The sequence below is a fragment of the Bufo gargarizans genome, chromosome 3 (genome assembly GCF_014858855.1).
Source record: "Bufo gargarizans isolate SCDJY-AF-19 chromosome 3, ASM1485885v1, whole genome shotgun sequence".
NCBI classification, from domain to species: Eukaryota; Metazoa; Chordata; class Amphibia; order Anura; family Bufonidae; genus Bufo; species Bufo gargarizans.
In genome coordinates, this window is record NC_058082.1 from 554,040,071 (window position 1) to 554,054,422 (window position 14,352).

Sequence of the window (14,352 nt, forward strand, 5' to 3'; positions counted from 1 at the left end):
GTTTTTTTTCATCCTGAAAAACGGTCCGTTTTTTGCGGATCCGTTGTTCCTGAAAATGTTTCCGTATGTCATCCGTTTTTTGCGGATCCGCAAAAAACGGAAACATGTATACATTTCAATAATCAAATAAAGTTGTTTGGATTTCTTTTAAAAAAAATTGAAAAAAAAAAAAAAAAAAAAAATTTGTTATGTGTTTCCAGGAACGGAATCCGCAAAAAACGGATGACATACGGAATGACATCCGAATGTCATCCGTTTTTTGCGGATCCATTGACTTTGTATTGTACCAGGATCCGATTTTTCAGGACAAGAATAGGACATGTTTTATATTTAAACGGACATGCGGAACGGAACAACGGAAACGGACAGCACACATTGTGCTGTCCGATTTTTTCCAGGACCCATTGAAAATGAATGGGTCCAGATCTGGTCCTGATCTGTTCCTGAAAAAACGGAACAGATCAGGAAAGAAAAAACGGACGTGTGAATGGACCCTTAGAGCGACGTTTGCCAAACCTGGCAAGTTCCCTGATCAAAATGACACGCAGGAAAGGAAAAGAAAATATCCAGTAGTCAGGTGGGTTAATAGGAGATTTTTCTTTAAAAATAAAAAAGATTATTTTAAAACTTTGCTGTGGTTGTCCATCCTCTGGTCGGGTTTCTGCATCGACAATCCCACGACAGAGAAATAATGAATACGCTGTAGTATCCATTAATACTTCATGGACACCTTTCGGTCAATTTTTTATGATTGCATTTGACTCATTTTGGGCTAAAAAATAATTTTTCCAATTGATCTTTATTAAAAATGTTCTGCCATTAATGATACATAAGGGTAAAAATCAGTCTGTTTGCAAGCAGTCACAGTCTGTTTTCTTTGAATCCTGTCATCTGACGGCTCATGTGTACCTCTCAACTCTGAGGCTGCTGCTGCAACCTGTTGTCTTGTGGCCAGAAATTGGATTGCAAGGGGGAAGGGGGGTGGGGGGGGGGGGGGGGGGGGGACACGGCTAAACTCCTGGACATACAGAGGAGAATTCATCATATGTTTAAAAGGGATTGTTATTATTAGAATTTTTTTAAATAAGCATCAAAGGAGCGCTCAGGGAATCAGTGGCGGCGCAGGTTACTATTGATAGGGACCAGATAGCAGAGACTAGGACTTGGAAAGGACTGGAACGGGAGCAGTGGGATATCTGTAAGGTAGGACTTCTCTTCTTTTTTTTTTTTTTTTTTTAAGCCATTCAAATCTTTTTAAAAATTATTTTTACCAGCCGGACAAATAAGGCACAAAAGGAGTAAATGAGATGAGGATATTTATGGAGGACGTGCTGGGATATTGTGCATTTTCTATGCTTATTGTTCTTTTAAAAGGAAAATGCTGAGAAAAATGGTCTTCAGGTCACGGCCTTCTTTCCAAGAATCTCTGAGAAGCCATCAAATAGTAGAGATGTACCGCACTTGTCATCTGAAGTCTTCTCCTGCTCCTCACCACCAGACTTCACCATCTCCTGCTGTGTTGACTAGGCCATAGTGACGTTTCTTACCCTGTGACAGTCACTGCTGATGTGATATCTCTGTCCATTCAACGTCGCTTCAACCTTGTAAACACAGGGGAGCGGCCATGGGGGCCGGCAGAAAGCGATGGAAGTTTTTTTTTAAACTTTTTATTTTTATGTTGTTTCTGAAAAACTTGACAATAGTGATGCAGGATAAAAAGTCACCACTACAGCAAAAAAGAAAAAAGGTATATTTATCTATGTGTACTTGGGGTACTGCTGTCTGGTATGTGCGTCTCCTGTCCATTGCTGTCACACCGCACAGTCCCCCATCCCCCCCCGGTCCCCAGTATAGGATTTCTAGCAGTATAGTATATACAGGACATAAAGTAATGCACAACAAAAAAAGTGTAATTGTACTAGGACTAGAACAGGGCCTGAGCAGGAGGTGCGTGACTTTTTACTTTAACCCATTAATGACCAGCACTGTAAAAGTACTGTAAAGGAAGGAGTCAGCAGAGGACTAACTGCCACTTGCCACTTAGATCGTGTGGGCACTGTCACCATGTGCGCGCCATCAGGAGCATGGCTGCAATACATAACCATCCATAACTCTGATCACCATCATTTAACCCATTAGATGCCGCAGGACCTCTTTCTGTCGCCGCCCCCCCCATCTAATAGTGGGCCCAAGGTCGGCCATGAATATGCGACTGGGATGCCTGCCAACACCGATGTACACAGTGCACTGCAATACAGATGTGTTGCAGCATATGACATGAATGATCAAGTTCGTGGAAGTTCAAGTCCCCAAGTGGGGCCAAAATAAAAAGTCATAAAAATACAAATAAAAAAATAATTCAAATGGCAAAAAAAGAAAACATACAAAAAAATGTATTATGTGAAAGAAATACACATGACTGGTATCAGTTAGTAATTGTCAGAACTATAAAATGATCACACATTATTAAACTCGCATGGAGAACGCTGTTTAAAAAAAAAAAAAACAACAACACCAGATGTTTTATTTTCTTCTAGCTTCAAATTGTATTTTTTTTTATAATTAAAAAGCAAAGAAAAATTTGTAAGTGACCCAAAATGATACCATGAAAACCGTCAACTCATACGCTCTAACGCAGATCTGTCGATAAAAAAAATGTAAATTAAGAATTAAAAAATTTCTCACTGAACATAGAAATCCAAAAACATTTTTGGAGAAAAAAAATTAAATTATTGAGCAAAAATAGTAAAGAATAAAGATTTGGATAACACTGACCCGTAGAATAAAAGTAACGTGCCATTCATGCTGCACATGACCACCACCAAAAGCTAAAACAGAAAAAAGGAACGGTGGAATTGTTAGTATTTTTTTTTCCACCCCCCCCTCCTCTACCAGAAAGGGTTAAAGGGTCATAGACTTTTCAGGAAACCTTTGATATGTCATGGAGCATATAAAAATTCCTTATAAATCAGTAAGAAGAGCGCCCCCTTAGACAAGCGAGGGGAGTTCCTCCTGCATCGGGCAGGACCAGAGTCAGGACTAAGCACAGCGCCGGATCCCTGCAGGAGCCGTAACAATTAAGTAAATTCCGAGGAACGCGCACATTGCTCCAAACAATTCTGACAAGATGCCATCTGGTCTCTGTGACAGCCCTGCGCTCCAGAAGTCGCAAAATAGGGATCTGCAACTTTTTGGGCAAATTTGTGGGGAACAAAATTGTAACATTTTGCACTTTAATACCACACAATCCAAGTTTTGACAAGTGGGTGGGGAAGTGGGCGTGGCTAGCCTGACGACCTGACAGATTTATCAAGTGCCACATAAAAAACACTTGCAACCTTCCTGGCGGATTAGGATGTGGAGAGACGTCTCAAGACAGAAAAGTTACATTTACAGATGCACCAAATGTATCAAACATCGAGTCAAGTCTGATACATTTGGTGCAAATTATGGCAAAGAAGACTCCTTAAGGCTACTTTCACACTAGCGCTTTTACTGGATCCGGCAGGGTTCAGCAAAAACGCTTCCGTTACTGATAATACAACCGTCGGCATCCGTTAAGAACGGATCCGGTTGCATTATCTTTAACATTGCCAAGACGGATCCGTCATGAACTCCATTGAAAGTCAGTGGGGGTCGGATCCGTTTTCCATTGTGTCAGATTGTGTCAGAGAAAACGGATCCGTACTAAACAGGTAAAGCCCTAATCCTCCGTCTGAACCTGCAAAGATGGTTTCCTGCACTGCTATAGTGTTGTGCAGTGCCGACAACCACATGGAGGTGATGCGTATGGAGTCTACCTGGAACGGTGTCTCACGTGGGTTTATCAATACCACTGGCGACCAAGGTGTCCGCCCCCCAGAATGCATCATCAGGGAGGCGTGTTCTCCCATTCTCAGGAGCCGTGCATGCGCGCAATGTACCCGCGCTGTAAATCGCTCTCCACACTATTCCGGGGGCCTCCCTGCAGTGTGAGAGCTAGCGGCACGCCCAGGGGATCCCTTCCATCTTGCTAAGAGTAAAGCCCAGCAATACCACGCTGGTAGTCAACCAAGTTCCTATAGGCTATATCCAGCGCATGTGGGGCTTAATAGGTGCAGGCTACACCAGTTCTGTACCCTGCTGAGAAAAACCTTAAGGCCTCTTTCACACGGGCGTCAGTTTTTTTGCCCGGATAAGAGGCGGGTGCGTTGCGGGAAAATGCGCGATTTTCCCGCGCGAGTGCAAAACATTGTCATGCGTTGCACTCGCGTGAGAAAATTCGCGCATGTTTGGTACCCAAACCCGAACTTCTTCATAGAAGTTCGGGCTTGGGATTGATATTCTGAAGATTGTATTATTTTCCCTTATAACAAAAAAAAAATAAAAAAATTTAACTCACCTTAGTCCACTTGATGGCGAAGCCCGGCATCTCCTTGTGTCTCCTCTGCGCTGAACAGGACCTGGGGTGAGCTGCTCCATTAAATACAGGTTAAGGACCTTCGATGACGTCACTCCGGTCATCACATGGTACGTCACATGATCTTTTACCATGGTGATTCACCATGGTAAAAGACCATGTGATGACCGGAGTGACGTCATCGAAGGTCCTTAACCTGTATTTAATGCAGCAGCTCACCCCAGGTCCTGTTCAGCGCAGAGGAGACTCAAGGAGATGCCGGGCTTCGTGATCAAGTGGACTAAGGTGAGTTAAAAAATTTTTTTATTTTTTTTAACCCCTCTAGCGCTGGTTTACTATGCATTCTGTATTCAGAATGCTATTATTTTCCCTTATAACCATGTTATAAGGGAAAATAATAATGATCGGGTCTCCATCCCGATCGTCTCCTAGCAACCGTGCGTGCAAATCGCACGGCATCCGTACTTGCTTGCGGATGCCATCCGATTTTCACACACCCCATTCACTTCTATGGGGCCTGCGTCACGTCAAAATCGGACAATATAGAGCATGCTGCGATTTCAACTGAACGCACAAGTGATGCGTTAAAAACAACGCTCATGTGCACAGCCCCATAGAAATGAATGGGTCAGGATTTAGTGCGGGTGCCATACGTTCGCCGCATGGATCGCACCCGCACGGAAAACTCGCCCGTGTGAAAGGGGCCTAACTCCAAAGGAACACAGGTGGAAGATAATTAGTACACTTACAAAATGTGACTCTTATAAAATCATCAGTCCACTGTGACAGCAAGAAAAAAAGTATACTGTAGGGGTGGGCGATATGGCGTAAAATCTATATTGCAATATAATTTTAAGCATATTGTGCGATATGCGATATATATTGCGATATATTCTTTATTTGAGGGGGGTTAAACTTTTTTTTTTACTTTTTATTTAATAACTATTAGAAACATAGAATGTGCCGGCAGATAAGAACGGTTTGGCCCATCTAGTCTGCCCAATATACTGAATACTATGAATAGCCTCCTTAGGGGCTAGAACCCTTGTCCTATTCACCCTGGTAGATCAGGGTGAATAGGACTTCACACTCTCCCTGCTGCCCTGTGCATAGTGCACACAGCAGCAGGGAGATTACCATGGCAGCCAGGGTTTCAGTAGCGTCCTGGCTGCCATGGTAACCGATCGGAGCCCCAAGATTACACTGCTGGGGCTCCGATCGGAAGCTGCCACCGCCGCAATTAACCCCTCAGGACCTGAGGGGTTAATTGAAGCGGATCACGGCGCGCAGTAATAGAGGCTAGGTATGGGATATGGCCGGCACATGCAGGCTACGTTTGTATTCAGGCATATTAACTATATTCATTGGTGGCGCAGTGGCCACAGTCCCTCCCCTCCTCCTCTCTGTTCTCATTGGTGGCGCAGTGGCCACAGTCCCTCCTCCTCCTACTCTGTTCTCATTGGTGGCAGAGTGGCCACAGTCCCTCCCCTCCTCCTCCTAGTCTCTTCTCATTGGTGGTTAGTGGCAGCCGCACACAGTGGGAAGGGAGGGACTCCCTCCTTCTCCACTGTGCCGGCTCAGGATCACATGGTGCGCGCCGAGAGCGGTGCATGCCATGTTCTACTGCGATATGGCGATATAAACTAAATCTCTATCGTTGCCCAAATTTATATAGTTTATATTGCATATTGTCTATATCGCCCACCCCTAACTGTAATACAGAACATAATTAAAGTCTCAAATGTCATACTTGTTAGACCACGATGGTGTACCAAAAGGGATGAAACATCAAGCCTCTCCTAATGAGTCCTATAGTACAAACCCATGGGCAGATTTATGCATGTCGTTATTTTGGAACCATACAGTATGTTCAGTGTCCTCCAGTGGCATCAACTTTAGTTTGAATTCCCAAAGTTTTAATTAAAAAATCCACTACGTCTCCCGTTGTAACACCTTCTTGTTGCAGTCGACCCTTCACAAAGAAGTGGGGACCATTTCGATCCATCTGAATTTCATCGAGGACACGCCCCCCCAATGTTTCAGTTCCATGTGTTTTGCCAATAGGGTATCATTTTTGTGCGTATATCTCCCAGATGTTCACCAATACGTCTGTGGAGTTCCCCACACTCTCCAGTCCGCACACACATGTCGCCTTATATATAACACCTTTTGATCGACAGTTGATGAACCCTTTGATTGTATATGTCTTCTTTGTGACATTACTTGTGCAGCCCTGGACAATACAGGTGAAACTCGAAAAATTTGAATATCGTGCAAAAGCCCATTTATTTCAGTAATGCAGCTTAAAATTTGAATTTTGTGAAAAGGTTCAATGCTCACACTCTAGTCAGCTAATTAATCCATACCCCCTGAGCAAAGGGGACCTCAAAATTGTGACTTTGGGGTTTCATAAGCTGTAAGCCATAATCATCCAAATTATAACAAAAAAAGGCTTGAAATATCTCCCTCTGCCTGTAATCAGTCTATCTCAAATTAGTTCCATCTTTTAAGGCTATTTTCACACTTGCAGCAGGGTGATCCGGCAAGCAGTTCCGTCGCCGGAACTGCCTGCCGGATCCGCCAATCTAGATGCGACTGAAAGCATTTGTGAGACACATCCGGATGCGGATCAGTCTCACAAATGAATTGGGAGAACGGATCCGTCTCTCCGCTTGTCATGCGGCCAGAGGGATCCGTCTTGTATCTTTTTTCACATGCGCAGACCGGGAGGACGGATCCGGCATTCCGGTATTTTGAATGCCGGATCCGGCACTAATACATTCCTATGGGGAAAAATGACGGATCCGCCATTCAGGCAAGTCTTCAGTTTTTTTCGCCGGAGATAAAACCCTACCATGCTTGGTTTTATCTTTTGCCTGATCAGTCAAAATGACTGAACTGAAGACGTCCTGATGCGTCCTGATCGGATTACTCTCCATTCAGAATACATAGGGATAAAACTGATCAGTTCTTTTCCGGTATAGAGCCCCTGTGACGGAACTCTATGCTGGAAAAGAAAAACACTAGTGTGAAAGTACCCTAAGTTGCATTACTGAAATAAATGAACTTTTCACGATATTCTAAGGGCACTTTCACACTAGCGTTTTTCCTTTCCGGCGCTGAGTTCCATCCTAGGGGCTCAAATCCGGAAAAGAACTGATCAGTTTTATCCCCATGCATTCTGAATGGAGAGTAATCCGTTCAGGATGCATCAGGATGTCTTCAGTTCAGTCTTTTTAACTGATCAGGCTTTTCAGAAAACCGTTCGCATGTTGTATTTTTACCTCCGGCCAAAAATCCGGAACACTTTGACTGAACGCCGGATCCGGCCATTTTCCCATTGACTTGCATTAATGCCGGATCCGGCGCCATGTGTTCCGTCAAACTGGATCCAGCTTTTGCATGTTAACCCCCTCAGCCCCCCTAGCTTAAACACCCTTAATGACCAGAGCACTTTTTACACTTCGGCACTACACTACTTTCACCGTTTATTGCTCGGTCATGCAACTTACCACCCAAATGAATTTTACCTCCTTTTCTTCTCACTAATAGAGCTTTCATTTGGTGGTATTTCATTGCTGCTGACATTTTTACTTTTTTTGTTATTAATCGAAATTTAATGAAATTTTTGCAAAAAAATTACATTTTTCACTTTCAGTTGTAAATTTTCTTTTAAAAAAAATCGACATCCATATATAAATTTTTCGCTAAATTTATTGTTCTACATGTCTTTGATAAAAAAAAAATGTTTGGGTAAAAAAAAAAAATTGTTTGGGTAAAAGTTATAGCGTTTACAAACTATGGTACAAAAATGTGAATTTCCGCTTTTTGAAGCAGCTCTGACTTTCTGAGCACCTGTCATGTTTCCTGAGGTTCTACAATGCCCAGACAGTACAAACACCCCACAAATGACCCCATTTCGGAAAGTAGACACCCTAAGGTATTCGCTGATGGGCATAGTAAGTTCATAGAACTTTTTATTTTTTGTCACAAGTTAGTGGAATATGAGACTTTGTAAGAAAAAAAATATATAAATCATCATTTTCCGCTAACTTGTGACAAAAAATACAAAATTCTAGGAACTTGCCATGCCCCTCACGGAATACCTTGGGGTGTCTTCTTTCCAAAATGGGGTCACTTGTGGGGTAGTTATACTGCCCTGGCATTTTAGGGGCCCAAATGCGTGCAAAGTAGTTTGAAATCAAAATCTGTAAAAAATGACCTGTGAAATCCTAAAGGAGCTCTTTGGAATATGTGCCCCTTTGCCCACCTAGGCTGCAAAAAAGTGTCACACATCTGGTATCGCCGTACTCAGGAGAAGTTGGGCAATGTGTTTTGGGGTGTCATTTTACATATACCCATGCTGGGTGAGAGAAATATCTCGGCAAAAGACAACTTTTCCCATTTTTTTATACAAAGTTGGCATTTGACCAAGATATTTCTCTCACCCAGCATGGGTATATGTAAAATGACACCCCAAAACACATTCCCCAACTTCTCCTGAGTACGGCGATACCACATGTGTTAGGGGTGGGCGATATAGGCGATATAGGCGATATGCGATATTAATTTGGGCCACGATATGGATTTTCGCCATATCGCCTATATCGCCGTACTGCAATATCACCACCTGAATCATTACCTTTAGCTTCTTTTGGACTCCGCAATACCGCTGTAGTATTGGCCAGGGGCAGGGCCGGCGTGCGCACAGCGTCAGGCCGCTGAGCTGACGCTGTGTGTGACGTCAGTGAGCTCCCGCCAGTGCTGGAAGAAGACGCCACACCGCGGACTCCATTAACCAGCCGCTGCCGAGCCGTGCGCGCACCCTGGCCTGCAGGAAAGGTAAGTGTTATCACAGCTGCTGTCGCTCTTGTAGGGGGGCTGTCTGGGACTCTGTGTCGACTGCGGAGGATCGGAGGGGGCACTCTGTCGACTGCGGAGGATCGGAGGGGGCACTCTGTCGACTGCGGAGGATCGGAGGGGGCACTCTGTCGACTGCGGAGGATCGGAGGGGGCACTCTGTCGACTGCGGAGGATCGGGGTGGGGGGGTGGTTGGTTAGAGAAAACGGATAAGGAAAGGATGGCCATGGATGGGGGCTGATGCCTCAGAAGTGAATGATAATCTTCTGCTGATGGCCTGAGAGTCTAAGACCATGATGGCATGATGCTCTCTGAATGTATAGCAGCCGCAGGGGAGGAGAGTGAGACGCATGAAGTCCGATGATGTGATGGCAAATCCAAATGCCACATTATCTGATTCTGGCACTGGGCCACTGGCTCACACTGCTGGGGGACACATGTCTGATCTGATGGCCACATTATGTGATGGCACTGGCTCACACTGCTGGGGGACACATGTCTGATATGATGGCCACATTATCTGATGGCACTGGCTCACACTGCTGGGGGACACATGTCTGATCTGATGGCCACATTATCTGATGGCACTGGCTCACTGCTGCTGGCGGACACATCTCTGATGGCAAATGCCACATGGGGTTGAGATCGAGTCTGATTGGCACTGCCACTGACTCACTTCTGGGGGACAGGACACAAGTCTGATGATGGCAAAATGCAAATGCCACATGGGGCTGATCTGATGGCACTGGCTCAAATGCTGGGGGGGCCATGTCTGATGTGTCCCCCAGTGCGCCAGTGCCATCAGATCCTCCCCATGGCATTTGCAGTCATCAGACATGTGTCCCCCATCAGTGAGCCAGTGCCATCAGATTAGCCCCATGTGGCATTTGCCATCAGACATGTGTCCCCCAGCAGTGAGCCAGTGCCATCAGATTAGCCCCATGGCATTTGCACAGTCATCACACAGTCTGATAGAAGATGATGGCACTGGCTCTGGGGGACATGTCTGATGATGGCAATTGGCTAATGCCATGGGTCTACTCTGTCTGACGCTGACTGACAGCAAATGGCCGCTGAATCTGATCGCTGATGATTTGCTAGCTATACAATGAATTGAATACCACATAAAAATATTGTTTTTAAAAAGCAATTAGCGATACGTTAGTAATAGTTTAAGAGATGGTTTGTCTTATTAGAGACGAGTACTCGATTCGATTGCTAAAATAATAGTTTCCTGCAGGTGCCCTATATGTCATCAAGATCAACTTCATGGAGGAGCTTACAGCATGTGGGGAGGAGGAGCCGGAGGTGCTCATAAAGAAGACCGGTGCAACATCTGTCATATGGACCTGGTTTGGGTTTAAGGAGTCGGATGTGGAGCAGAAAAATATAATCTGCAAAATATGCCGGGCGACAATAATTACGAAGAGAGGGAATACAACCAATTTGTTTCATCACCTCAAAATGAAGCACGTTTTGGAATACCAAGATAGCCAAAAACTGCGCCCTCCTCCACAAACGGCCAGTCAGTCTATTGGAAAGAAAAAAGGTGGCCCTGCCGGGCCTGCCCACCAGCAGACCGATATTGTGAAAGCATTTTCTAAAGGCACTCCGTATGACAAAAAAAATCGGCGGTGGATTGATATTACAAATGCAATTACCCTGTACCTGTGTAAGGACATGGTGCCGTTTCTTACAGTGGAGAAAAGCGGCTTTCAGAACATGATTAAGACACTTGATCCACGTTACGAGGTACCTAGCCGCAAATACTTTAGCCAAACTGAAGTGCCCAAACTGTATGACAAAGTCCGCGAGCAAGTAAAGAACGAACTCCGGAGCATAAAATACTATGCAACTACTACGGACTTGTGGTCAAGTCGCACAATGGAGCCTTACATTAGTCTCACAATCCACTTCATCAATGACGAGTGGAAGTTGTGCAGCAGATGCCTACAGACATCTTATTTTCCCGAGGATCATACAGGTGAACTGATATCTCAGGGATTGAAGGAAGCGCTCGAGTCATGGGGACTTAAAGAAGAGTTACAAGTCTGCATAACCACCGACAATGGCGCAAATATTGTGAAAGCAGTGGAAATTAACGGCTGGACAAGACTGCAGTGCTTTGGTCACAGGCTCCACCTCGCCATAGGTAGGTAGACGACCTGTATCTTTTAGTCCTAGACTAGTTACATTATGCAGGGGTTGATGTGCTGCTAACGATATACAATTTTGTCCTTAGAGAGAAGTGTGAGAGACGCCCGTGTTGAACATGCCATTGGCAAATGTAAGAAAATAGTGAGTGCCTTTTCTTACGCTTGGAAAAGGAAGAGAGAAATGGCTAATGCCCAGGCTGAGCTAAACCTGCCTCCTCACCGCCTCATCACTGAAACACCAACAAGATGGGGGTCTCGACAACAGATGATTCAGCGGCTGCTCGAACAAGAGAAGGCCATATCACAGGTCCTGAAAGCAGACCGGAAAACCAGGCACCTGGTACCAACTTGGCAGGACATTGATGTGTTGGAATCTATGAACAAGACCCTCAGTCCCCTGTTGGAGTTTACAGATGCTCTGTCTGGAGAAGAGTATGTGAGTGTGTCGACTGTCAAACCTGTGCTTCACCTTCTAAACAACACAGTTCTTCCTCTAGCTGATGATGACATTGACACAGAACTGACGAAGGACATGAAGACAGCCATCCTCAAGTATTTAAATGAGAAGTACTCGGACGTTGCAACTGATGACCTCCTGGATATGGCCTCCTTGGTCGACCCACGCTTCAGATCATCATATATAGCAGATGACCGAAGAGAGTTCATCTTTACAAAGGCAGCAGCAGAAATTCAGGCACTGCTAGAGAATCAAGCTGTGTCTGCCACAGAGTCACCACCATCACACACAAGCACAGGAGCTGATGGAGAAGCCCAGAAAGAACCCAAGAGGAGTAAACGAAGTCTGGGCAGCTTTTTAAAAAATGCATCTGCTCAGCCTGGCCCAGCCGCCCTCACCGACAGAGAAGCGATTAAAATTGAGCTTAAGAGTTACCTGCAGGCACTGGATGTAGAAGGAGAAGCTGACCCACTGGAGTGGTGGAGGTTGCACCAGGCTAATTTTCCCAGGGTGGCAAGCCTAGCCAAGAAATATCTTTGCATTCCTGCCACAAGTGCCCCTTCAGAAAGGGCATTCAGCACCAGTGGCAATATAGTAACATGCCACCGATCTGCACTGAAGCCCGAGACTGTGGACAAACTTGTGTTCCTGGCGAAAAACCTTGGCTGAAGTGCATTTTACTGCATTATGTAATTGACAGGACCCCTCAGGAGGCGTGCAACGCACCCGAGGCCACTGAATAGTTTTATTGAGAGATTCTACTTTATTGATATATCCTTTAAAATCACTAGTGTTAGACAAGGAAGTGGAACTCAAAAATGTGATAAAAAAATTACTCAGGGAGTTCAGTTTATAGGGAAGGGGCGTGGCCTCCCTCAGTAATTTTAATCACATTTTTTAGTTCCTTGTCTAACACGAAGTGATTTTAAAAGGATATCAATAAAGTAGAATTTTAATAAAACTATTCAGTGAGTGTGCGAAGGTAACGCTCGCTCAGGTCCTCTGGACCAATAAGGAGATATTAAATGTAACGGCACGCAAGGCTGATGTTCAGTCGCACTCGCACTACATTTTGATTTGCAAGTTTGCAATTTGTTATATATTTAAAGGGAACCTGTACTGTCCTGTCCTGTCATCACCTTTATGCTGACCTTACTGACACAGCGCAGCATAAAATAATGACAAAAATGCTGATTTCAGCAGTGTGTCACTCATCAGCTAAAAGTAAGTGGTTGCTGAGAACCAGCGTCATAAACATTGCAGCTCAGGCCTCGAAAATAGTCAAATCTACCTGAGAAGAGTCCTGGGACGGTTATTCATATTCTCCTTCTCCTGCTCTCCACCATCAGCTGATGATTGGCAGTTCTCTCCTAGAAAGAAAGGGAGCTAGGCAGAAGCCTGTCATTCATCAGCAGGGGGGCAGGGAGAGCAGGAATTCATGAATAACCAGGACTCTTCTCAGGTGGCCGGGACTCTCTTCCAGGCCCAGTCTGTAATGAGTGTGATGTTGGTTCTCGGGCAACCACTTACTTTTAAACTACACAGACTGATGAAATCAACTCACCTGTCCTTACTTTATGCTGCCCAGACTAACAGCAGCACAAAGTTGATGACACTTGTCAAGTTCCCTTTAACTGTTTACCGTAAAGAAACCTGTTGAACTTGAAGGCTTTTTCGTTCAAATATGTGCAGCTTTTTATTTTTGTGCAATATAAGTAAGGGCTCGTTCGTTCACACATCACTGTTTCTCCTTTCCGTTCTCCAGCTCCGTTAAGGAGCAGGAAAACTGAAAGGACGGATTCTGCAGTTAACTGATCACTAACTGAGCGTAACAGAGCCTAAAGACCCCATAGACTATAATGGGGTCCGTTCAGTGTCCGCTAAGAACATGATTATTATTATTTTTTTGCGGAGACGAAAGTGCACTACTTTTGTCTCCGCTCAAAAATCGTGTTCTGAGCGGACACAGAACGGACCCCATTATAGTCTATGGGGTCTTTAGGCTCTGTTACGCTCAGTTAGTGGTCAGTTATGTGCCGAATCCGTCCTTTCCGTTCTCCTGCTCCTCAACCGAGCCAAAAAGGAGAAACGGCGATGTGAATGGAGGGGGGCCTAAGTAATCAGGATAGGAGGAAAAGAAATGTGATGTTATTTATTTTACATTTTGCAATTTGCACTTTATTTTCAAGAAATGTGTGTTTTAATAACACTTCATCTTTACATTGTTTGGAAAAAGATGTGTTACACAATACACATATTAAAAATTTCTTGCAAAGTTAATTAATTTGCTTTTTTTGTATAAATACAGAAGAAAATAATATATCGCAATATATATCGCATATCGCACATGATTCAAATTATATCGCAATATAGATTTTAGGCCATATCGCCCACCCCTAACATGTGTGACACTTTTTTGCAGCCTAGATGGGCAAAGGGGCCCAAATTACTTTTAGGAGGGCATTTTTAGACATTTGGA

At 44.5% G+C, this 14,352-nt stretch overlaps 2 protein-coding genes across 13 annotated transcripts in view; one reads left to right on the plus strand and one right to left on the minus strand.

Moving 5' to 3' along the window:
* ZBTB20 (zinc finger and BTB domain containing 20) overlaps positions 1–14,352 on the minus strand; it is a 707,334-nt gene that overhangs the window by 519,095 nt on the left and 173,887 nt on the right. The window lies entirely within an intron of this gene.
* LOC122930656 (E3 SUMO-protein ligase ZBED1-like) lies at positions 10,930–12,565 on the plus strand. The gene is made up of 2 exons (XM_044284182.1): positions 10,930–11,412; positions 11,503–12,565. The coding sequence occupies exons 1-2, from the start codon at positions 10,941–10,943 to the stop codon at positions 12,540–12,542; spliced, it is 1,512 nt and encodes a 503-aa protein (XP_044140117.1). The 5' UTR covers positions 10,930–10,940; the 3' UTR covers positions 12,543–12,565.

Bases quoted from the DNA above. Each gene is read 5' to 3' on its own strand.
- LOC122930656 (XM_044284182.1), top strand. From the start codon at position 10,941: ATGGTGCCGTTTCTTACAGTGGAGAAAAGCGGCTTTCAGAACATGATT. The intron at 11,413-11,502 runs GTAGGTAGACGA...TTTTGTCCTTAG, and splicing joins CAGGCTCCACCTCGCCATAG to AGAGAAGTGTGAGAGACGCC.